Source organism: Leptodactylus fuscus, chromosome 6 (genome assembly GCF_031893055.1).
Source record: "Leptodactylus fuscus isolate aLepFus1 chromosome 6, aLepFus1.hap2, whole genome shotgun sequence".
In the NCBI taxonomy this organism is placed as follows: domain Eukaryota; kingdom Metazoa; phylum Chordata; class Amphibia; order Anura; family Leptodactylidae; genus Leptodactylus; species Leptodactylus fuscus.
This window is the reverse complement of record NC_134270.1, coordinates 49321843-49348991: the sequence shown is the minus strand read 5'-3', so window position 1 is coordinate 49348991 and position 27149 is coordinate 49321843. Positions and strand designations below refer to the sequence as shown.

General features: G+C 42.4%; 2 protein-coding genes and 1 pseudogene across 2 annotated transcripts in view; 1 reads left to right on the top strand and 2 right to left on the bottom strand.

Moving 5' to 3' along the window:
* The window catches only part of ZBTB45 (zinc finger and BTB domain containing 45), a 500250-nt gene that overhangs the window by 371248 nt on the left and 101853 nt on the right, over window positions 1–27149 (bottom strand). The gene's annotated exons all lie outside the window — the stretch shown is intronic.
* LOC142209109 (olfactory receptor 5V1-like) lies at window positions 9263–10797 on the top strand (annotated as a pseudogene).
* LOC142209108 (olfactory receptor 5V1-like) lies at window positions 18463–19395 on the bottom strand. The gene has a single exon (XM_075278047.1). It carries the CDS (start codon window positions 19393–19395, stop codon window positions 18463–18465), a length of 933 nt encoding a protein of 310 aa, XP_075134148.1.

Sequence of the window (27149 nt, the reverse complement as noted above, 5' to 3'; positions counted from 1 at the left end):
TGTGCAGACAACACTATATCTGTCCTCGGCGCATTCCTTGAAAAAACTCCACACCTTCGAGAAACGTGCCCTCGAGGTGGGAGTTTTTCGGGGCTGGGTACGAACTGGAACATCTTGGGAGATTCCGGGTGTGGCCTGGCTTCGCCTAAGCTGCTGACCTCTGCCTCTAGCTACCCTTTTTGGTGCTGCACCTGCCTCAACATCCACACTACTTTCCCCGCTTGACATCCCCCCTGTCCAGGTTGGGTCAGTGTCCTCATCATCCACCACTTCCTCTTCCAACTCCTGTCTCATCTCCTCCTCCCGCACAATGCGCCGGTCAACTGGATGCCCTGACGGCAACTGCGTCACATCATCGTCGATGAGGGTGGGTTGCTGGTCATCCACCACCAAATCGAACGGAGATGGAGGAGACTCTAGTGTTTGAGCATCTGGACACAGATGCTCCTCTGTTAGGTTCGTGGAATCGTGACGTGGAGAGGCAGGTTGAGGGACAATGAAAGGAGCGGAGAACAGCTCTGGGGAGCAGGGACAGTTGGGGTTATCGTTCTGTGAAGCTTGGGAATTTTGGGAGGAAGGAGGACAAGACTGTTGGGTAATAGGAGGAGAGGAGGCAGAGTCTGACTGGCTGCTGGACAATGTGCTGTAAGCGTTCTCTGACAGCCATTGCAAGACCTGTTCCTGGTTCTCGGGCCTACTAAGGTTTGTACCCTGCAGTTTAGTTAATGTGGCAAGCAACCCTGGCACTGTGGAGTGGCGCAATGCTTGCTGCCCCACAGGAGTAGGCACGGGACGCCCTGTGGCTTCACTGCTACCTTGCTCCCCAGAACCATTCCCCCGACCTCGCCCACGGCCTCGTCCACGTCCCTTTCCAGGAGCCTTGCGCATTTTGAATTCCCAGTTAGAAATTGGCACTATATACCAGTAGCAAAAATTGTGGGTGCACGTAACCCCAATATATTCTTTGAATTCCCAGTCAGACAATGGCACTATATACCAGTAGCAAGAAATGAGGGTATTTATAACCCCAATATATTCTTTGAATTCCCAGTCAGAAACTGGCACTATATGGCAGTAGCAAGAAATGAGGGTATTTATAACCCCAATATTTTCTTTGAATTAACAGTCAGAAACTGGCACTATATGGCAGTAGCAAGAAATGAGGGTATTTGTAACCCCAATATATTCTTTGAATTCCCAGTCAGACAATGGCACTATATACCAGTAGCAAGAAATGAGGGTATTTATAACCCCAATATATTCTTTGAATTACCAGTCAGAAACTGGCACTATATGGCAGTAGCAAGAAATGAGGGTATTTGTAACCCCAATATATTCTTTGAATTCCCAGTCAGACAATGGCACTATATACCAGTAGCAAGAAATGAGGGTATTTGTAACCCCAATATATTCTTTGAATTCCCAGTCAGACAATCGCACTATATACCAGTAGCAAGAAATGAGGGTATTTGTAAGCCCAATATATTCTTTGAATTCCCAGTCAGACAATGGCACTATATACCAGTAGCAAGAAATGAGGGTATTTGTAACCCCAATATATTCTTTGAATTACCAGTCAGACAATGGCACTATATACCAGTAGCAAGAAATGAGGGTATTTATAACCCCAATATATTCTTTGAATTCCCAGTCAGACAATGGCACTATATACCAGTAGCAAGAAATGAGGGTATTTATAACCCCAATATATTCTTTGAATTCCCAGTCAGAAAATGGCACTATATACCAGTAGCAAGAAATGAGGGTATTTGTAACCCCAATATATTCTTTGAATTCCCAGTCAGACAATGGCACTATATACCAGTAGCAAGAAATGAGGGTATTTATAACCCCAATATATTCTTTGAATTCCCAGTCAGACAATGGCACTATATACCAGTAGCAAGAAATGAGGGTATTTATAACCCCAATATATTCTTTGAATTCCCAGTCAGACAATGGCACTATATACCAGTAGCAAGAAATGAGGGTATTTATAACCGCAATATATTCTTTGAATTCCCAGTCAGAAACTGGCACTATATGGCAGTAGCAAGAAATGAGGGTATTTATAACCCCAATATATTCTTTGAATTACCAGTCAGAAACTGGCACTATATGGCAGTAGCAAGAAATGAGGGTATTTGTAACCCCAATATATTCTTTGAATTCCCAGTCAGACAATGGCGCTATATACCAGTAGCAAGAAATGAGGGTATTTATAACCCCAATATATTCTTTGAATTACCAGTCAGAAACCGGCACTATATGGCAGTAGCAAGAAATGAGGGTATTTGTAACCCCAATATATTCTTTGAATTCCCAGTCAGACAATGGCACTATATACCAGTAGCAAGAAATGAGGGTATTTGTAACCCCAATATATTCTTTGAATTCCCAGTCAGACAATGGCACTATATACCAGTAGCAAGAAATGAGGGTATTTATAACCCCAATATATTCTTTGAATTCCCAGTCAGACAATGGCACTATATACCAGTAGCAAGAAATGAGGGTATTTGTAACCCCAATATATTCTTTGAATTCCCAGTCAGACAATGGCACTATATACCAGTAGCAAGAAATGAGGGTATTTGTAACCCCAATATATTCTTTGAATTACCAGTCAGACAATGGCACTATATACCAGTAGCAAGAAATGAGGGTATTTATAACCCCAATATATTCTTTGAATTCCCAGTCAGACAATGGCACTATATACCAGTAGCAAGAAATGAGGGTATTTATAACCCCAATATATTCTTTGAATTCCCAGTCAGACAATGGCACTATACACCAGTAGCAAGAAATGAGGGTATTTATAACCCCAATATATTCTTTGAATTCCCAGTCAGAAACTGGCACTATATGGCAGTAGCAAGAAATGAGGGTATTTATAACCCCAATATATTCTTTGAATTACCAGTCAGAAACTGGCACTATATGGCAGTAGCAAGAAATGAGGGTATTTGTAACCCCAATATATTCTTTGAATTCCCAGTCAGACAATGGCACTATATACCAGTAGCAAGAAATGAGGGTATTTATAACCCCAATATATTCTTTGAATTACCAGTCAGAAACTGGCACTATATGGCAGTAGCAAGAAATGAGGGTATTTGTAACCCCAATATATTCTTTGAATTCCCAGTCAGACAATGGCACTATATACTAGTAGCAAGAAATGAGGGTATTTGTAACCCCAATATATTCTTTGAATTCCCAGTCAGACAATGGCACTATATACCAGTAGCAAGAAATGAGGGTATTTGTAACCTCAATATATTCTTTGAATTCCCAGTCAGACAATGGCACTATATACCAGTAGCAAGAAATGAGGGTATTTATAACCCCAATATATTCTTTGAATTCCCAGTCAGACAATGGCACTATATACCAGTAGCAAGAAATGAGGGTATTTGTAACCCCAATATATTCTTTGAATTCCCAGTCAGACAATGGTACTATATACCAGTAGCAAGAAATGAGGGTATTTATAACCCCAATATATTCTTTGAATTCCCAGTCAGACAATGGCACTATATACCAGTAGCAAGAAATGAGGGTATTTATAACCCCAATATATTCTTTGAATTACCAGTCAGAAACTGGCACTATATACCAGTAGCAAGAAATGAGGGTATTTATAACCCCAATATATTCTTTGAATTACCAGTCAGAAACTGGCACTATATGGCAGTAGCAAGAAATGAGGGTATTTGTAACCCCAATATATTCTTTGAATTCCCAGTCAGACAATGGCACTATATACTAGTAGCAAGAAATGAGGGTATTTGTAACCCCAATATATTCTTTGAATTCCCAGTCAGACAATGGCACTATATACCAGTAGCAAGAAATGAGGGTATTTGTAACCTCAATATATTCTTTGAATTCCCAGTCAGACAATGGCACTATATACCAGTAGCAAGAAATGAGGGTATTTATAACCCCAATATATTCTTTGAATTCCCAGTCAGACAATGGCACTATATACCAGTAGCAAGAAATGAGGGTATTTGTAACCCCAATATATTCTTTGAATTCCCAGTCAGACAATGGTACTATATACCAGTAGCAAGAAATGAGGGTATTTATAACCCCAATATATTCTTTGAATTCCCAGTCAGAAACTGGCACTATATACCAGTAGCAAGAAATGAGGGTATTTATAACCCCAATATATTCTTTGAATTACCAGTCAGAAACTGGCACTATATGGCAGTAGCAAGAAATGAGGGTATTTGTAACCCCAATATATTCTTTGAATTCCCAGTCAGACAATGGCACTATATACCAGTAGCAAGAAATGAGGGTATTTATAACCCCAATATATTCTTTGAATTACCAGTCAGAAACTGGCACTATATACCAGTAGCAAAAATTGTGGGTGCACGTAACCCCAATATATTCTTTGAATTCCCAGTCAGACAATGGTACTATATGGCAGTAGCAAAAATAGTGGGTGTATATAGCCCCAATTCTATTGCTAGGGGACTTGCAGTGTATTTCTGGGGTGAAGGTGGGGGGGCACACCGTTGGAACGGGTATCGGGGGTATATATCGGGTATACGGGAATACACTGACAGTGTATTCCATTCAGGATCCTGGGAAAGCTGGGTTGCGGCGATTGAGCCCGTCAGTGCCACGTTACACTGACAAGCTTCTCCCTGGAATTGAAGTTATATGTAAGCCCAATATATTCTTTGAATTCCCAGTCAGACAATGGCACTATATGGCAGTAGCAAAAATAGTGGGTTTATATAGCCCCAATTCTATTGCTAGGGGACTTGCAGGGTATTTCTGAGGTGAAGGTGGGGGGGCACACCGTTGGAACGGGTATCGGGGTTATATATCGGGTATACGGGAATACACTGACAGTGTATTCCATTCAGGATCCTGGGAAAGCTGGGTTGCGGCGATTGAGCCCGTCAGTGCCACGTTACACTGACAAGCTTCTCCCTGGAATTTAGCTCTTACAAGAGCTGTTGGTTGTCTTCTCCTTCCTATCCTAGCCTGTCCCTGCCTACCCAGAATCTAAGCCCTAGCTAGCTGGACGGAAACCTCCGTCCCCGGTGAATTGCAAGCTCAGAATGACGCGAACCTGGGCGGCGCTGTTCTTTTAAATTAGAGGTCACATGTTTTCGGCAGCCAATGGGTTTTGCCTACTTTTTTCAACGTCACCGGTGTCGTAGTTCCTGTCCCACCTACCCTGCGCTGTTATTGGAGCAAAAAAGGCGCCAGGGAAGGTGGGAGGGGAATCGAGTAATGGCGCACTTTACCACGCGGTGTTCGATTCGATTCGAACATGCCGAACAGCCTAATATCCGATCGAACATGAGTTCGATAGAACACTGTTCGCTCATCTCTATTCATCACTTATTCTGGATATTGCTGGACTTAACCTGGAGGAGACATTGGATTAAGTATACAGTATATATATATATATATATATATATATATATATATATATATATATATTGCTTGAAAAAATAAAGGGAACACTGGAACACTCAAACAACGCATCCTAGATCTGAATGAATGAAATATTCTCATTGAATACTTTGTTCCGTATTAAGTTGAATGTGATGACAACAAAATCTCACAAACATCATCAATGGAAATCAAATTTATTAACCAATGGAGGCCTAGATTTTGAGTCAACCCCAACATTAAAGTGGAAAATCACACTACAAGCTGATCCAACTTTGATGAAATTGTCCTTAAACATGTCAAAATGAGGCTCAGTAGTGTGTGTGGCCTCCACGTGCCTGTATGACGTCCCTACAACGTCTGGGCCTGCTCCTGATGAGGATGTGGATGGTCTCCTGAGGGATCTCCTCCCAGACCTGGACTAAAGCATCTGCCAACTCCTGGACAGTCTGTGGCGCAACGTGACAGACATGATGTCCCAGATGTGCTCAATCAGATTCAGGTCTGGGGAACAGGCGGGACAGTCCAAAGCTTCAATGCCTTCATCTTGCAGGAACTGCTGACACACTTCAGTCACATGAGGTCTGGCATTGTCCTGCATTAGGAGGAACCTAGGGCCAACCGCACCAGTATATGGTCTCACAAGGGGTCTGAGGATCTCATCTCTGTGCCTAATGGCAGTCAGGCTACCTCTGGCGAGGACATGGAGGGCTGTGAGGCCCTCCCAAGATATGCCACCCCACACCATTACTGACCCACTGCCAAATCGGTCATGCTGAAGGATGTTGCAGGCAGCAGATCTTCTTACTGGTTAGTAGATGATCAAATACTTGTTTCATGCAATAAAATGCTAATTATAATTAGTTAAAAATCATACAATGGGATTTTCTGGATTTTTTTAAGTTTCTGTCTCTCACAGTTGAATTGTATCTACACTAAAAATTACAGATCTCTCCATTCTTTGTAAGTGGGAAAACTTGCAAAATGGCTAGTGTATGAAATACTTATTATCCCCATTGTATTACAGAGTAGTAGATCATAAAACCTTCCTCTAATCTGGATGTGAATACCCTCAAATTAAAGCCGAGAGTCTGAATGTTTTTTGGTAAACAGCTAAAATATGAAAGAAGACCTTTCATGTCCTCAGACACATGTGGTTTAATATACTGCAAGAAAGCCAACAGTGCGCTGAGAAAAACTAAGTGTCGTGATGCTGGCACACCCAACATGACTGCTGAGGCCTAATCGTAGAACTCACTGGTCCCCCAGGGCTGCAGATGTCATTCCAGAGGCCGGAAGAGGCCCAACCAGGATGCCAAGGGACTGCTAGATTCTGTGACGGGTGAATAAGACTGACTCTTCTCTTTACTCACTTCTAGAGATGAGCGAGTAGTTAAATACTCAATATTCGTTTCGAGTAGCCCCTCAATATTCGACTACTAGAATCAAATATAGAACCCTATTATAGTCTATGGGGGAAAATGCTCGTTTCAGGGGTAGGCAACATTCGATCAAATTGAACTTACCAAGTCCACGAGTGAGGGTCGGGCTGGATTCTCCAAGAAGTCTTCTCCGTGCAGCGTCCTCGCTGCGTCTTCCGGCTCTGAATTCACTCTGCCAGGCATCGGCCTGGGCAGGGCCGACTGCGCATGCCCGCACTACAAGAAAATGGCCGCTTACAGTCGAAGCGGCCATTTTCTTGTAATGTGGGCATGCGCAGTCGGCTCTGCCCAGGCCCGATGCCTGGCAGAGTGAATTCAGAGCCGGAAGACGCCGCGGGGACGCTGCGCAGAGAAGACTTCTAAAGGTAGGAGAAGAACCAGCATTGAATAGCCGACTGTATAGCATTCGGCCAATCAACGCTGGTTCTGCATTGAATTTTTCCATTCGAATAGCGAGTGGTACTTGATCGAGTACGAGTATTTCGAATACCGTAGTATTAGATCGAATACCTACTCGATAGAATACTATTCGCTCATCTCTACTCACTTCCCCTAGGCCTCTGCTTATTATATTGTGGTGTTTGAAGAGAGCAAATAGTGGTTCATGGGTAGCGAGCACCGGAAATGGGCTCAGTCATTCGTGATGAAATAGTCTTGTTTTCAAATTGCTTATTCTTGCTCACGTCCAACTTGGATTTGATTTAGATTCCTCTTTTTATCCCTTTTAGGGTAACAATGAATTAATACAACCTAACCTTAAAGTTTCCTCATCTTTCTATAGTTTCACATTGCTTTGATTTGTTATTTTTAACAACCTTTAATTCCATAATTATACTGATTTCCCATAAGGGATGATCTGGTGGCTGGTGTTATTACTGGCGTCTCTGTGGCCTGTTGGATAGACTTTAAAACATTTACAATCACACCTGTCTGGCTCAGAAGGAAGTGGAAACCCAAAAATACAGGAATTGCAGGATGTGCTACATTATGCTTTGATGGTCCTGGTAGCAATGAGGAGAATGTTGGTTCCAAGATTTATTACTACAAATGATATACTTCAATCTATTCTGCTCTATGTGCAATTTAAAGGAGCTCACAAACTAAAGGTGTTTTTTTTGTTTCTGATTTTCTTTTTTTAATTTCTGATTTTCTTTTTTCTTTTCTGATTTGTGTATGTTCTTTATTTGTTTGACATCATTTTACTTCTATCTCTGAATTACTAAAATCTTCAAAAATCCCTTGAATGTTACATACAGAAGTGGGAAGATAATTTTTTTTTTTTACTAAACCAATAATTTTCACAATATTTTTTACTGATCTGCTGATGCCTTACACACGTGTTATAGCTCCAAAAATTTCCATGTTCTAAAATTGCTTTATGTAAACGTTATATTTAACCTTAAAGACTTATGACTACATTAAAAAAATTTCTAATTTAGACATGTACTATTTTCTATTCTTTTGTTTCCACATTTTTAAGCAGGTCTATGTATATCCATGGTAACATACATAAAAAACACCAGATATCCTGATACTATAGTTCTATTCCCGATTTTATGAATAAGAAACAAAACAATGAAATCCTATTGCAAAGTTGCTTAATTTTTCATTTAGACGCTGTGATGAGATATGTATTTTTGCAGCGTTCACCACGCAGGATAGATAACACTATTTTTGGATAACGCAGACTTATACACAAATCTTGTGATATCAAAAATTATTATTTATTTTATAAACTTGTTTTTAACTTTTTAAACTTTTTTTTTACTCTTTTCCTGCACATAGTATCAATATAATAGGGACCCCCTTGGACCCCACAATCTTATTGTGTGCGGGTCTGAGGGAGCGAACTTTCCAAACTACCCAGGGGCCGTGATCTCTATTGATGGTTTCTGACAGGTTAAGCCATTGGAGTATTTTCAGACTGTGATTAAGGAAGTAGGGTGGAGTGGGGGGTGAGGTGTACATAAAAGCCAATGAGGCATAGGACCTCTTTTAGGATTACAGGGTACCTCTAGGATCTGTCCATCTACTTTCAGGTGTGGTCCTGACCAGATATAAAACAAGTCTATTCTTTATTTCATTTTCTATCACATTGTTTGTATGTTTGTGTCTTAGTTATTTCATCCCGAAAAGTCTGAAGAGAGTAAATATCACTTAGCCATGTTACCCTTTTATGTGTTAGTTGTGCGTGGTTTGGGTATATTAGTGTTTCATCTATCTTTAAAGGGGTTGTCCAGGACAAAAAAAAAAAATCATACTTACCTGTCCTCAGTACTCTGGTGTTTGCTAGAAGGAAGTGTTGCTCCAGCGTTTTCTTCTAGTGGAAGTCCCAACTTCACGTGACCGCTGAGTCCAATCAGCGGCCTCGGCAAAGGACACCAGACATGACAGGTAGAGACGTCCCGGGTCCTATTGTTCCGGAACAGCAGAACCAGACTTCCCTAGGAAGCCCTGGAGACAGGTGAGTATGTTTTCTTTTTTTAAAATTAGATTAAAATTACATTTTCTGTTAGTACAATAAACCTCATTTCAATCCTGAAATATTATTGTGTCCATCAGTTATTAGATATATCAAACTGAAATGGCTGTTGCAAACACCAAAATATTTAGAACAAAAAATGATTAAGATTAATAGGGGTGCCCAAACTTTTTCATAGGACTGTATATCATGAATATTTGATCATGTATATTCTAATAATTATATTCCTGTTAATAATGGCTATTTTTTCACCTTAGGGGAATGACGGTCAGTAATGGTTCAGTGACAGAGTTTATTCTCGGTTTCCCATCTCTCATTTCCGTGCAAATTATATTATTTTACACATTTCTTCTGTTTTACATTTTGACTCTTAGCGGAAATTTCATCATCATCCTCATAACTTTAGCCAGTAAGGTCCTTCACACTCCAATGTATTTTTTTCTCTGTAATTTGTCAGTTCTTGAGATTTTCTACACATCAGTCACTATTCCAAAAATGCTTCTTAACTTTATACTGAAGACCACCTCCATTACATTCCATGGCTGCATGGTACAAGTGTATTTTTTCATTGCGTTCGGCAGCATAGAGTGCACATTACTTGCTGTAATGGCCTATGACCGATATGTTGCTGTATGTAATCCATTACACTATGTCCTGGTCATGAGCAATAAAACATGTGTAGCCTAAGGGTGCATTCACACTGAGTAAACGCTAGCTTATTTTGTAAAGTAAAATTACACTTGTAAATTTTGCTATCCCATTGACTTCAATGACATTTTACAGGCGTATTTTTACAGGCGTATTTTTACAGGCGTATTTTTTACAGGCGTATTTTTACACTTGTAAAAAAATATCATTGAAGTCAATGGGATAGCAAAATTTACAAGTGTAATTTTACTCTACAAAATAAGCTAGCGTTTACTCAGTGTGAATGCACCCTTAGTTTGTGGCTCCTGGATGAGTGGCTTTCTCAATTCCATGGTCCATACTGTCTCTACCTTCCAGCTACTCTTCTGCTCCTCCAACAGGATAAACCAGTTCTTCTGTGACATCCCACCATTACTGAAGGTGGCTTGTGGTAATACATTGCCCAGTGAAGTTGTTCTTTTTACAGTTGGAGGAGCTTATGGATTTGGCTCATTCCTTTCTACCGTAATATTCTACGTTCATATTATATCCTCAATTTTGCAAATCAAATCTACGGAAGGTCGAAAGAAAGCCTTCTCTACTTGTACATCCCATCTTACTGTTGTCACCTTATTCTTTGGGACATCTTTTTCTGCCTATCTGAAACCTACATCTAAGTATTCATCAGAAGAAGGGAAGCTGGTTCCTGTGTTTTATGCTGTCATTACGCCTACATTAAATCCCATAATATACACATTGAGAAACAAGGTATTTAAAAACGCATTTCGCAAAGTTATGGGATTTATTTGTTAGAAGTTGCCAACAGTTCTGATCTTCCAAAGACTTTCTTCTGAATCTCACCATAAAATGAGCAGAGTTTTACTTCTAAAAGAGAAATTCCCTATTCAATAAAAGACTTGCAATTCATTTTTATATGTTTGTTAATATGGCGTCACTAAATCATTTTCTTCAAGGAGGCAACAGTAGGGCGACCACCTCACCAATGTTTCTTTGTACATTTCTAAAATGATGTTGCAAAATTGGAGTGTCTTGGCCATCAAAGATCGTAGCATACCTGCCAACAGTCCAGAATTTACTGAAGGGGAGTCACTCAGATTTCAATGCAAAAAAAGAAAAGCTTTAAAAAATTTATTGATTTCAATTAACATGTTATTTCATCTAAAGAAAATAGACACGTAGTGAGTCCGGATCATAGAGTCTTATTTATGGGATATCTGGAGATGCATGTATATGTGATGGCGTGATGAAGGCGTGATGAAGAAGGATCCCTCTACCTCCTGCAAGCACACATACATGCACCTTCACATATTGCTTGCATTGGTCCATGATGGACTGAAACATCAGAAACTATTGGACTCACTTACTTTGGATGAAACATATATCATGTTACTTCATTTAAATTTTTCAACCATACCTTTCATGTAAAATGACTTTTCAGGATAAGCTGCTATGTTTGTACTTTGTTGTATGATATATTATACATTTTTATTAGATTTTCAGTAAGGTTCTCTCTGTAGTTTGCAGTTTTCCCTGAACTGGGGATTGGAGACACAGGGTGTTCACATAATGTAGAAGAGAATCTGTTCCCTAATCTTCTCGCTCTTTCTCATTCAGATCCAGGGTCATGCAGGACATATATAAAGAATTACTGATGTGTTTTTATCTGAATAAAATACTTGGGGTGTGATAAAAAAAACAAAAAAAAACATTCTGTTTAGCTCCATCATCATCCAATGAGTGTGAGTATTCTTCTGTCTCCCTCAGCTACTGCTACGTCATGAGATATGTGACGTGTCGATACCATTATGCTTCATGAGAAGATTAATTCTGGACACCTTGGGTCAATAAGTTTTGCATCCCAGGTCTTTCATACTGTCTCTAGCTTTAGAGCCGTGAATGGATTGAGCCCCTTCTATCCACACCCCTCCCGTCAGGCGGAGTCTTAAGTGTCACTCCTCGCTGATCCAGCCCATAGTCGCTAAACCTTTCCCTACCTTTTTTCTCTTGACTTGATTTCCATAATTTTATTTCTCTTTGTTTCCCCCATGTTTCTTTGGTATATTGCATACTGATATCTCTTGGTACCATAATGATGGACAACTTCTTAAATGTTATTGTAAAATTGTGTTCTGCGTTCTCTGACTGTGTTCTACCTGGTAGTTGTAATTCAATAAATACCTTGAAACTAAAACGTGTAACTTGCAGTCAATCTCAAGATCGACATAGTAGCAATTTCAATGGGATGGGAAAAAGCATCCTGATAAGAAATAGTACAAAGTTTCTTGTATTCACCTATACTACTGAATTATACAAACTTTGTCTGAATTTAGGAGTCTGAGGCCTTCTCTTCATTTAGAAGTCCGGTCTAGGAGTTGTAATTCAGTTAAAGGTCTGGAATCTCCGATTTATTAAAGAGATTTTCTATAATAAGTGAATGGGATTCACAAGAATTTGCAGGGGCTGCAAAACATCTCATTTTTTGCTGACGTGTTTGCACCATGTGGGGCTTCAGCTTAAAGACCTATTGTTTAAGTCATGTTTTTATATTAAACAGGTTTTTAAAGAATTTTTGGTGATGCTGTATTTAAATCTTATGTTTTTCAATTTTTTTTTTATACTTCCTGTTTTCTACAAATAGAACATGTTCCATAGGCACTATAAGGCTGTATTCACACTGAGTAACGCTGGCGTTTTCTGTGCTTATTTTTGCACATAGCGCTGCGTTAACGCCGCGTATCGCCGCGTTAACGCCGCGTTAATGCGCCGCGTAGCGCTGCATATACGCCGCGTTAACGCCAGGCAACGCCACCTCAAAATAGCACGGCGTTAACGCGGCGTACACGCGGCGTTAACGCGGCGCTATGTGCAAAAATAAGCACAAAAAACGCCAGCGTTACTCAGTGTGAATACAGCCTAAAGGTTGCCTTCAGCTTTATGGTTTCCTGCAACGGGCAATAAATGTAACTGCATCTAACTGACATAGTTACATTTATACAGTCACAGAATTAAGAACGGTCCTATGACGACAACCGTAAGGCTGATGTGGCCCTCAGAACAGAACAGAAATTGCATGGGGTAGCACTGGACCTGATATCTACAGGAGAAACAATATGAGTAAGGCTTACAATCTATGAGGAAGCAAGAAAAATGGATAAAAGTCCTTGATTTGTACAGTGGTTCAGTATTCTATTATAAAAATATACAAGGCCACACAGCTTTGAGACAAATAGTATTATAAATCATACAGATGTTTGTCTACATCCCTAGTGGTGAAGGATTTAATGTCTGTATTTCTAGTGATTAGGTTTGAGCCGAGCTTGAGATTTCAGGATCATTTTTAAAATCCAATTTCCGATCATTTTCCATTCAAACCCGATCCCAATTCCGATCCCAATGCAAGTCAATGGGATTTTTTTTTATACTCGAAGATTGGATTTTAAAAACAATCCTATTCACTACACAACATGGAGTCTAAAAATTGAACGCTTTAATTGTTAGACTCCACGCTGTGCAGTGATAAAAAAAAAAAAAAAATCCCCCGGCTACTTAGTCCCCTCATGGTGTCCACTTACCTGCACAGTAGCGCTGGTCTGGTCCCCGCTATTCTCGCTCCTGTTCTCGCCTCGCTGACCCTGCCTCCTGAGACGTGAGTGCTCCCCTCCTAGTACCGACCCACACTCTCCTAAGCCACAAGCCCCACCTTCTTCCTAGGTCTGTAACACTAACCTGGGAGGCGGGGGCAGCGAGGCGAGAAGAAGAGTGAGAACAGGGGGACCAGACCAGCAGCAGCGCTTCTGTGCAGGTAAGTGTTATGCCCAATTCACATATGCTGATGTGTTCCCTAGATATTAGGAGCTGATAAGTTGGAAGGAAAGGAAACATGAAGCCTACGATAAACTCTGGTCTCCCTGGTGGAAGTCCCTATGAAATTATATTTATATGTTCTTAATATAGTGCACGCCCGTTTTTTCCTCTTCTCCCCCCCCCCCCCCAACCCCTAACTGTCCTTATTTTTTTGATTTTGTATCTCTCAGCTTCTTGGCTGTTCTTATATTAATGCTTCTAAAACTCTGTTCAATAGGTTGAAACACTTAATATTACCTCATTACTTTGTTTTTCATCTGTTTATGATTTTTATTAGTTCTCTTTGTTTCTTTGGAAATGTATACCCTGCATATTGTACCCTGATATTCTTGATATAAGATTTGTTATTATGTTGATACTTCTGCTCAACCTCTGTAGCTGTAATGTTATATATTGTTAAAATCTAATAAAAAACTGAGATTTAAAAAACAAAAACAAAACAAAACATATGCTGATGTGTTCCGTCCGTAAGAGTCCGCATGAGGACCCCTAAGGACGGAACACAAGCGCAACTGCAAGCGCTGTGCAGTTCAAGCACACAGACCCCATTATAGTCCTCATAGGGGTCCTCATGCGGACTCTTACAGACGGAACACATCAGCATATGTGAACCAAGCCTTAAGCTACTATAGATGTTAGCTAGTCTCCCATTAGAATGAATGGACACAGCCAGCGCGCAGGGGGTTAAGCGGCCGGACACCGACACAGGCTGTGTGCCGGCTGCATCCATTCATTCCTATGGGACCTAGCTAACATTGTTAGCTTTTCCCACAATGCTTGGCCAGTAGTAAAGCATTGTGGGAAATAACCTCTGACCTTGATCCCGCCTAAAAAGATTGGAATCGGAATTCCAATCGCCGATCGGAATCCAATCTTTTCCGATCCCGATCGCTCAACCCTACTGGTAATCCATGGCAATTGAGAGGTTAACATGGGTTTCCCACAAAGGCACCTTATCCCCTATAAACAGAATAGGGTATAAGTTGTAAATTATTGGGTCCCCACATTCAACAGAAGGGGGTAGCCCTTTGTACATGGCAATGTTAAACAGGGTGCAGGGTACAACGCAGACCAGGCCCGAGCACCATGAACAGGTGTTACAGTGGCTAGCGGATAATGCTTCCAGCTGCTTTTCCACCAGCCGGTCAGCCATTACCTCCAGTCGTGTTCATACCCAAGAGTCTGCCCCTCCTTCCTCCCAACATGCCCAATCTTCCCAGCAGAGTCATCCCACCTTTGCCCCCTCCCAGGAGCTGTTTTCGGGTCCTTTTCCATTCTTCCACTTTGTTCAACCACTTCCCAAATCCAAGGAGCTAACAGATGAATTTCTATGTCCTCATGCCCAAACACTGGAGCATCCTCCATCTCCTGCCAATTTTGTGGTTGTGGACCCGCAGCGAGCGTTTCTCGGCCTCAGTGGTGATGACGAGACAAAGTTGCCATCAGGACCGGCTGTGGTTATGTGCGGTTTGCAGTAAGAGGAGAGTGAGCAATTGGCAAGAGGAGGTGGTGGACAACGAGACCACCGACCCAACCTGGACAGGGGTGATGTGTAGTGGGGAAAGCAGTGTAGATGTGGAGGCAAGCTCAGCACCAAAAAAGATGGCTAGAGGCATATTCAGAGGTACAGGACACCTGCTTCACAGAAGCCAGGCCAGAGCCAGCAAGGTCCAAGATGTCCCCTGTACTAGCCACTCGTCCCAAAAGTCACCCATCGAGGCAACGTCCCTCGATGGTGTGTAGATTTTTCAATGTATGCGCGGAGGACAAATTTAGTGCAGTTTGCACACTGCGCAACTCAAAACTGAATAGGGGCTCTTAGAAGAGCAACCTGACTACCTCAGCCATGCGCCGTCATTTGTAAGGCAAGCACTGGGCTCAGTGGGAGAGAGCAAACGCAGGACAATCATCGGCCGGTGTTGCCGACACTGACTCTTCCACTGTTTCCAGTGCTGGTGCTGCAGTCCAGACTACCAGCCAGGACACCTCCACATCTGCCTCTGACACTTTGGGGGCTTCACCCTCATCCTCCCCTTTTCCTTCCTCTGCTCCTTTGGCCTGCACCATCATGTGCCTCTTCCCAGCAAATCTCCATTTCCTAAGCGTTTGATCGCAGGCAGAAGTACAGCGCAATCCACCCACATGCCCAAGTCTTAAATGGGCATGTCTCAAAACTGCTGGCCCTGGAGATGTTGGCACTTCTGCTTGTGGAGACTTAGGCTTGATGGCAGCTGCGGCACCTCACTATGCTGCCCCTAGCCGTCACTACTTCTTTTGGTGTGCCGTCCCCGCCCTGCACCAGCACGTGTCCCATAACATCAGGCGGGCCCTGAGTTATGCGCATTGCTCTAAGGTCTACTTGACCACCGATGCCTGGACAAGCGCATGTGGACAGGGACGCTGCATCTCTGTAACAACAGGTTGGGTGAATGTAGTCGAGGCTGTGACCGGGTCACAAACTGGGGCGGCCTATCTCCTCTCCCCGCCCAAGATTGCTGGCAGGGGTTCTCACAAAGCCACCTCCTCTGCCATAACATCGACCCCAGCTTTGAGCTGGAAACGCTGCAGCACTGGCATGGGGAGACGTCAGCAGGTCGTGCTGAAGCTCATCAGCTTGTGTGACAGAAAACCCACTGCCCCCGAGGTGAGGGATGCCATTCTAGAAGAGACGGCAATGTGGTTGGCATGGTCGTGCGTGATAATGACCGGAACCTGGTAGCGGCTCTGGAGCTTGCCAGACTCAAAACACTTTCCATGCCTGGCCCAAGTTTTCAAGTTGGTGCAAAGGTTTTTAAAAATCTACCCCAATGTGCCTAAGCTACTGGTGAAAGTGCGCCGCTTGTGCGCCCACTTTCATAAGTCTACATTTGCCGCTGATAGCCTGAATACCCTCCAGCAACGCCTACATCTGCCTCAACACCGGCTGTTGTGTGATGTTAACACATGCTGGAACTCAACATACCATATGTTGAGCAGGGTGTGTGAGCAGCAGAGACCTTTGATGGAGTACCATCTCCAAAACCCAAGGGTTCCTCAAAGTCCTCGAAGTCAGCTCCCTCAGTTTCTGCACCATGAGTGGCCATGGATGGCAGACTTATGTGAGATACTACGCGTCTTTGAGGAGTCCACCAAGAGGGTCAGCTGTGACGATGCATTAGTGAGCGTAACCATTCCGCTCCTCTGTGTGATGCGAGAATCCCTCATTGCAATTAGGGATAACGCATTGCACGCTGAGGAGTCCGGGATAAGCAGACCTATCACAGCTAGATACTCAGAGCACACTACTGTCAGCTTCTCAGTGTTGAATGATGGAGGAAGAGGAGGAGGATGAAGTAGCAAATGATGTCATTCTCACACACGAGGCTAGCGGGGAAGTGCAGTGCATCCCATTGCTTCAGCGTGGATGGGGCGAAGGGGAGGAGGAAAATGAGAGTGGTGGAGGCAGCAAAATCATGCCAAGTAACACCCTGGCACACATGGCTGACTTCATGTTGGGCTGCTTTTCAAGTGATAAACGCATCATGTACACATCATGGAGAGGAGTACTGAATTTTTGCAATCCTCGACCCCCCGGTATAAAAATAACATCTCATCTTTCATTCCGGTAGAGAGGAGGACTAATCGCATAAATGATTGCCACAAGCAACTGGTGCAGATTATGATGGAAATTTTTACATTAACCCTCGCTGGCGGCAGAGAGGAGCGTTCCTCCAAGAGGCTAACAACTGCCATCCGGTCCACACCCACTAGGGGAACACTCTCCAAGGTGTGGGACACATTAATGGCACCCCCTCTGAAAACTACCGCCACTGAGGGGCCTAGTGTCACCAGGAGTGAAAAGTATAGGCGCATGTTGCATGAATACCTGGCCAACCACAACCCTGTCCTCTCCGATCCCTCTGCGCCCTACACGTATTGGGTGTCGAAGTTAGACCTGTGGCCCTTAAAGTTAGCCTTTTTGGTGGGACAGAGTGTACACAAAGAGCCACATCTGTCACTTGCTGAGCGACTCTTCTACTTATAACATCATAATTGAGCCTTTGTGTGTATGTTTTCTTTTGAGTTCAAGTTTGATCTCTGATTCCTTGGTGTGAGTTCAGATTTGCACCAGCAGATATATGGTAGTAGATAAACGCCATATATACCAGATGACAGTATGCAGGAATGAGTGAGTTCACAAACTGATGTATACAAGTGTATGTTTTTTGTATACACAGAGGGTAGATATATTGAGCGTATCTACTGCCATATACACCGGATGTCAGTATACAGCTTTCTTCTCACCCAATGGGACAGTTATAATGAGTGAGTGCACAAACTGATGTATAGAAGTGTTTTTGATTGAACTATACACAGAGCGTAGATATATGGAGTGTATGTACTGCCGTATGTACCGGATGACAGTATACAGGTTTCTTCTCACCCAATGGCACAGGTACAATGTGAGTGAACAAAAACACTTGTATACATCAGTTTGTGTAAAGTATACACGGAGGGTAGATAGATATGGCGTTTATCTACTACCGTATATACCGGATGGTATACATGTACATCACTGTAAAGAAATACTGTATTACTGCTGATATGTAAATTTTATTTTAAATTACCATATTTCCCAGTTAAAGCCTTTTCAAGAGCCCTCCGGACCTCTTGGTTCCTCAGGCAGTAAATAACAGGGTTAAACAAAGGAGTTAAAACACTGTACAGCACAGATGAGAGCCTCACTATGTCAAATGAATCTCCAGGTGCAGGACCAATATAGTTAAAGTTAGCAGTCACATAGAAAACAGTAACAACTATGAGGTGGGACGAGCAAGTGGAGAATGCCTTCTGTCTTCCAGTTGATGATGGAATCTTCAAAATAGTGGAGATTATTTGAACATAGGAAACAATGACAAACACAAATGGAGTCATCCCCAAAAAAACACTGACTATGTATAGTAACAACTGACTAGTGTGTGTGTCGGTGCAGGCCGCATTTAACATGGGGGGGACATCACAGAAAAAGTGGTTGACGAAACGAGTTCCACAAAATGTTAGTTTAGAGGTCATCAAAGTATGAAGGACTGAGTTCAGAAAGCCACTAAACCAGGATCCTCCTACTAAATATGAGCAAAATCTCTTATTCATAATGACAGCGTAATGGAGAGGGTTACATATAGCCACGTATCGATCATAAGCCATGGCAGCCAATAATAGACATTCCGAACCCCCAAGAGAGACGAAGAAGTAGAGTTGGGTGAAGCATCTGTTGAAGGATATCCTCCTATTTCCAGTGATGGCATTGACCAGCATGGCTGGGAGGGTGACTGTAGAGTAACAGATATCTAATATGGATAAATAACTTAAAAAAAAGTACATGGGGGTTTGTAAATTTTTGTCAATTTTAATAACACTCAATATGGTTAAGTTGCCCAGGAGGATCATTGTGTAGATGACGAGTATAACAAACGACAGCAAAATCTGTCCATCTGAAAATCCTAATAGGATGAACTCACAAAAATAACTTTGGTTTATCACAGCCATCCAACGCTGAAACAAATTCTAGGAAAAATAATATAGAACTGTAAGATGGTGGGATGACTTTAGTTTCCTTTAATAAAGTAGACATTTGCCGACCAAACAAGGTGGCACAATTTCGTGAATCATGCTTTGGTTAGTAGTAGAGATGAGAGAGTAGTATTCGATCGAGTAGGTATTCGATCGAATACTACGGTATTCGAAATACTCGTACTCGATCGAGTACCACTCGCTATTCGAATGTAAAAGTTCGATGCAGAACCAGCATTGATTGGCCGAATGCTATACAGCTAACGCTGTTGCTATAATAATAATAACGCTGAATGCTATAACGCTGGTTCTTCTCCTACCTTTAGAAGTCTTCTCCGTGCAGCTTCCCCGCGGCGTCTTCCGGCTCTTCATTCACTCTGCCAGGCATCGGGCCTGGGCAGAGCCGACTGCGCATGTCTGCTTGTAGTACGGGCATGCGCAGTCGGCTCTGCCTAGGCCCGATGCCTGGCAGAGTGAATGAAGAGCCGGAAGACGCCGCGGGGACTCTGCAAGGAGAAGACTTCTTGGAGGATCCAGCCCGACTCTCACTCGTGGACTTGGTAAGTGTAATTTGATTGAACGTTGCCTACCCCTGAAACGAGCATTTTCCCCCATAGACTATAATAGGGTTCAATATTTGAGTAGTCGAATATTGAGGGGCTACTCGAAACGAATATCGAACCTCGAACATTTTAGTGTTCACTCATCTCTAGTTAGTAGATCAACAACTGCATGTCATTATACTAAGACCAGACGTAGACTATATTGCCTGTAACTATTCCAAACAATGCTCTTTCACCAGGACTAGGCTACACAGCGATTATGGTCTCGACTTCTGTTGTACGACCAAAGATCGCCATGTTGACATGTGATTCCTTCACTAATAAGTGAGTGGAGCTGCACTGCACTGTGAGAATGTCACAAAATTCACACAGTGCTGTTTTTCTTTGAAGCTAGGAGTCACAGCATCCTCGGGTTTGCAATGCATGTCAATCACTTACATTACTGAAAGAGTTGCTGAGCAGCCCAGAAATCTTTGGACACCCAAATTTACCATCTAGTTTCAGCCTAAATCTTACCCTACTCTCAAGAGCCTTATTTATAGTCACTGCTCCCTACATTTCTAGAATTCGGTCTCCCCCCCCCCCCCCACACTCCTTTTGGAGAAGATATACATCTGTATAAAAGCCTAATTTTCAGGTTATTGACAGTCCTGGACAGATCTTCTAATGTTTGCACTTCACCATTATCAGTCTGGTTCCTTCGAGCACCTTGCACCACCCTGTCATGCCACATGGACCTCCAGTCATAGGGTAAGTTGAAGGAGTTTTTGCATGTAACAGATTTACTAATACTGTCTAATTTTTAAAATTTTCAAAGCCGACTATACGCATTAGATTTTGGAGAGCCATCATGCAGCCATTCGATCATTGATTCATATGAACAATTCCACAGCCAACATTAGCATCTAAACTGTTCAATCTAGATGGCTGATGATCAACTACAAGCAACCAAACACTCATATTTCCAGCTGACAGCTAGCTGAAAATATCTAACATTCCTGATGTTCTTTTGGCAAACTGACACCTGCCATTGGCTCTTACCAATGAATGTTCACAGTATTTTCATGGCTGATCAACCAAGGAAAATCTAAGGCCATAGTCAGAAGTGTTTGGCATTCTAGTTGTTGTTAAATTATAACTAAACTTTCATACAACTTTTGATTTTCTGGCAGTATTTGTATCATTATTAAATTTTGTAAAATACTTTATTAACAAATTTTGTCTCCTTTCTGTGAAATCCTGCATCTCTTTCTTCTTTCCCTTGTTTCTGTATGAGATCTGTTCCTGCCTCTCACTGAGTATCTGTGCATGGAGTACAGGCTTGGAGTACGGACTGTGTAGAGAAAATGAGGATAGGGGAGGGTCACTTCAGTTAGGTTTGCAGCGCTATCTGTATTACTTCCAGAGATATCACTGTTTGAAAACATAGTCGGGATTGGGATATTGCTGTATAATATTTGTGATAGAAATATCCCAATCCAGAATGAGTTTTCAGCCAGTGAAGCTCTTTAAAGAGGGCCTTTCACCATTTTGCCCACAGGCAGTTCTATATACTGCCGGAAAGCTGACAGTGTGCTGAGTTCAGCGCACTGTCGGCTTTCCCGGTCTGGGCCCGGTGTGAAGAGCTTACGGCCCGGTACCGTAGCTCTTCTATGGTCAGAAGGGCGTTTCTGACACTCAGTCAGAGACGTCCTTCTTCACAGCACAGCCAATCGCGCTGTGCTGTGAGAGCCGGGAGGAACGCCCCCTCCATCTGCTCGCAGTACTCGTCCATAGATGAGCATTATCAGGGAGGGAGGGGGGCGTTCCTCCCCGCTCCACATTACAGTTTAGATGCTAATGTTGGCTGTGGAATTGTTCATATGAATCAATGATCGAATGGCTGCATGATGGCTCTCCAAAATCTAATGCGTATAGTCGGCTTTGAAAATTTTAAAAATTAGACAGTATTAGTAAATCTGTTACATGCAAAAACTCCTTCAACTTACCCTATGACTGAACTCAGCGCACTGTCAGCTTTACGGCAGTAAAGTATAGAACGGCCTGTGGGCAAAATGGTGAAAGGTCCTCTTTAAATCATAAATGGCTACACTACATACCACGAGAATTTCCTCTTCTATATGATACCAAAAGCAAGCTTCTACATTTTACATATCACCGGAGCTATATCTGTTTGACGTGACCCTCCCCTCATTTCTCTACATTGTACACAGCCGTACTCTATAGACAGTTACTGGGTAAGAGGCAGGAACAGCCCTCAACACAAAAGCTAGCGAGAGAATAAAGAGATGCAGGATTTCACAGAAAGGAAACTCCTGGGTTTGGCTAAAAAAACTACCGCAAAATCTGCAACAACAAAAAAATAAAACAGGCTTACCACAATGTGGACCTTAGCCTAAAACACATAATAAGTATGGTGCACAGAATGTAGGCCAGTTTTTGTCTCACTTACCTTACTAAATCTGTTCTATTGACTGTATAGCCAAGACATTCACATTCACCAATAACATCCAGTGATGGTGCTAGAAATAATGTATTTAAAGTATTATACGTTTACATGATAGATGTTCACAAATCCATAGGGACCTTAGCCTTAGATAGGATTAGCAAATCTGCCTCGATTTTCAAGGATTGTACAGGATTGGAGAAACATGACTGCTTTCTTCCAAGAATAGTCCCATACCTGTCCTCAAAGACTTTCTGGTATTGCAGATCAGCTTCATTGAAGTAAAAATGGTTGAGCTGCAATACCACTGATCTCCAGTAGATAGGGGTGGCACTGTGTTTGAAAGAAAATAAACTGATGCTTTACAACTTCTTTAAGTCTTTGACTTATGCTGGATTTGGAAAGATTTAGTGTCTACATCTATGTTATACAGAACTCCTTCTCATACTTGGGGTGAAGCAGTCGGTCACTGATAGTACTGCCCAGTGCTATCACGGTCTCATACATGGGGTGGGAGTTGTTTTCCAGCATGGAGCTCACCACGGACTATATCCTTCTGTCACCCACCACCTGTACTGGGTCCAGGGGGCTCCCCAGGACAGAGCTGGCCCTTCTAACCAGCCGGTCAAGTCTATTTCTGTCCCTGGTTGATATACTACTCCCCCAGCAGGCCACACCGAAAAAGATGGCTGAAGTAACCGCAGAGTTGAAAAAGGCCATAAGAAGTGTCCCCTGGACTCCGAAGGCCCTCAGCCTCCTGAGCAGGTAGAGCCTGCTGTGGCCCTTTCTGTGCAGCGCCTCCAGGTGATCAGCCTAGTCCAGTTTATTATTGTGGAGAACACCCAGGTACTTATAGGTCCTGACTATCTCAATGCATGTCCCCTGGATCTCCACTGGAGTTGGAGCACTTCTCCGCTTACTGAATTTTAATATTCATCTTAATATTCCTAAAGAAGTAGCTTTTGGATGTTGGAGGAAGATCCTAAAGTCCTTTGACTGACTAGTGCTCTATCTGTCTCTAAAAACAAGGTTCTTCAGGATCTATAGTGTTATACGGTATAATGCCTTAGCTGCACTAGAGTGTCTTGCTACACAGCTCAGCTGCTGCAGAATCTCTTTTTACACACACTAGCTGCTGCAGATCATAATACATATCTCATAAGCTGATGTCTCATACATTATATACAACTCATCTGCTGCAGAACAATACATACCTCAGATGCTGCAAAAACTTAGAATACACATCTCAGTTGCTGCAGAACATCACAACACTCACATCAGCTGCTACAGGTCTTCATACTATACCTACTGATGCAAAGAATGCCATAATGGTCTGTGTGTGCACTGTGATGTTATGTAGCAGTATGGTATATATTGGTATATATTACCAGGTTTTACAGCACTTATAATGGTGTCGTCCAGCTAGGGGGTCTGCAATAGCTAAAATGTGTATTATGATGTTCTGCAGAAGCTGGGGTGTCATTTGTTCATTGTAATAATGTGCAGCATCCAAGGTCTGTATGAAGACCTTGATGAAGGTTCTACATCAGCTGAGTTGTGTATTATGATGTTTTGCATCCACTGAGGGTGCATTCACACTGAGTAAACGCTAGCTTATTCTGAACGTAAAACACGTTCAGAATAAGTGGCGTCTAAAGCAGCTCCATTCATTTCTATGGGAGCGGGGATACGAGCGCTCCCCATAGAAATGAATGGGCTGCTTCTTTCACTCCGTGCAGTCCCATTGAAGTGAATGGGGAGTGCCGGCGTGTACGCTCCGGCATGAGCAGAGCTTGCCGTATACGCCGGCACTCCCCATTCACTTCAATGGGACTGCACGGAGTGAAAGAAGCAGCCCATTCATTTCTATGGGGAGCGCTCGTATCCCCGCTCCCATAGAAATGAATGGAGCTGCTTTAGACGCCGCTTATTCTGAACGTGTTTTACGTTCAGAATAAGCTAGCGTTTACTCAGTGTGAATGCACCCTGAGACATATATTGCGATGTTCTGCAGTTATATTATGAGGTTCTGCCATATCTAGGACAAAGAAGTGTATAATACTCACTTCAGCTGCTGCAGAAACTCTTGTAGGGCTAGTTCACACGTGGGCAAAGGGGAGTTTTTGACAGCGGATTTCGCTTCAAAAACCGCCCCTTTGCAATAGTGGTCTATGTAGACCGCTAGCTTTTTTTTTCCCTCCTAGTGGTTTATCGCCGCTAGCGGAAAAAAGAAGCGACATGACCTTTCTTCAGGCGGAAAACGCCTGAAGAATTCCATAGAAGTGAATGGGAGGCGAAAACCGCACGGTAAAAAAACGCGTGTTTTTTTGCACACAAAACCGCGCGGTTTTCGCCCGCGGTTTCTATAGCACATATAGGGAAAAAAAAACCTAGCGAAAACCGCTAGCGAAAACCGCGTCAACAACCGCGTCAAAAACCGCTCGGAATGCAAAATAACCGCGTCGAAAAAACTCCCCGCGGTTTTTAACCTCGCACAAATAAGCTAGGCGGTTTTCACGTGTGAACTAGCCCTTAGAATAAGAGAAGTGGGTACAAGTCAGTTACTCAGTGGTTGCAACTGGTGAAGGAACTTCCTGAAAAGCGAACAGTAACTGGCTTCACCTGCAGGAACACATATACAGTATCTAAGTTGTGCCAATCTCTGTATATTCAGCAGGTTGTGACATCAGAATATGATAAATATACAAATATTATTTACTGACATGTCAATAAGAAATAATAAGAAATCACCTTACTATTACGTGTGTAAATCAGTCAAAACATATAACCCAGGTAATATAAGAGCTTATATCTGGATACTCACTCCATACAAGGGAAGATACAATGAAATATTCTTCATTTCTTACATGTTACAAAAATTGCCTTACTATTACAAAATAAAAAAACAATGGAAAGATATGAGGTGTAGACAGGCTGCCCCCACTGATCTGCACAGTGACTCCTAACACTTATCTCTATTTAAGCTCTAGTGAAAGTCTTTGGGGAAAAACAGCTTCACCCTGGAGGATGCTATGTTAGGTTTAGTAGAACATTACACCACGTAAAACAACATACAGTGTTGGCCAAAAGTATTGGCACCCCTGCAATTCTGTCAGATAATACTCATTTTCTTCCAGAAAATGATTGCAAGCACAAACTCTTTGGTATTATTATCTTCATTTAATTTGTCTTCAATGGAAAACCACAAAAAGAATTGTCAAAAAGCCAAATTGGATATAATTCCACAGCAAACATAAAAAAGGGGGTGGACAAAAGTATTGGCACTGTTTGAAAAATCATGTGACGCTTCTCTAATTTGTGTAATTAACAGCACCTGTTACTTACCTGAGGCACAAAACAGGTGGTGGCAATAACTAAATCACACTTGCAGCCAGTTGAAATGGATTAAAGTTGACTCAACCTCTGTCCTGTGTCCTTGTGTGTACCACATTGAGCATGGAGAAAAGAAAGAAGATCTCAAGGCTACAAGTCCATCTCCAAAGACCTGAATGTTCCTGTGTCTACCGTGCGCAGTGTCATCAAGAAGTTTAAAGCCCATGGCACTGTGGCTAACCTCGCTAGATGTGGAGGGAAAAGAAAAATTGATGACAGATTTCAACGAGATTTCAAATTTCAAGTTGTGCGGATGGTGGATAAAGAACCTCGACTAACATCCAAACAAGTTCAAGCTGCCCTGCAGTCCAAGGATACAACAGTGTCACCCCGTACTATCCGTCGGCGTCTGAATGAAAAGGGACTGTATGGTAGGATACTCAGGAAGACCCCACTTCTTACCCAGAGACATAAAAAAGCCAGGCTGGAGTTTGCCAAAACTTACCTGAGAAAGCCAAAAACGTTTTGGAAGAATGTTCTCTGGTCAGATGAGACAAAAGTAGAGCTTTTTGGGAAAAGGCATCAACATAGAGTTTACAGGAAAAAAAGAGGCCTTCAAAGAAAAGAACACGGTCCCTACAGTCAAACATGGCGGAGGGTCCCTGATGTTTTGGGGTTGCTTTGCTGCAGCTGGCACTGGACTGCTTGACCGTGTGCATCGCATTATGAAGTCTGAAGACTACCAACAAATTTTGCAGCATAATGTAGGGCCCAGTGTGAGAAAGCTGGGTCTCCCTCAGAGGTCATGGGTCTTCCAGCAGGACAATGACCCAAAACACACTTCAAAAAGCACTAGAAAATGGTTTAAGAGAAAGCACTGGAGACTTGTAAAGTGGCCAGCAATGAGTCCAGACCTGAATCCCATAGAACACCTGTGGAGAGATCTCTTGATGGCAGTTTGGAGAAGGCCTCCTTCACATCTCAGGGACCTGGAGAAGTTTGTCAAAGAAGAATGATCTAAAATTCCAGCTGAGCCTTGTAAGAAACTCATTGCTGGTTATCGGAAGCGGTTGTTTGTCTAAAGGTTGTGCTACCAAGTATTAGGCTGAGGGGGCCAATACTTTTGTCCGGCCCATTTTTGGAGTTTTGTGTAAAATGATCAATAATTTGACTTTTTTTTCATTCTCTTTGGTGTTTTTTCATTGCAAGCAAAATAAATGAAGATATTAATACCAAAGAGTTTGTGCTTGCAATCATTTTCTGGAAGAACATGAGTATTATCTGACAGAATTGCAGGGGTGCCAATACTTTTTGCCAACACTGTATACAGTGGCTTACAAAGTATTCATAACCTCTTGAACTTCTTCACATTTTGTCCCTTTATAACC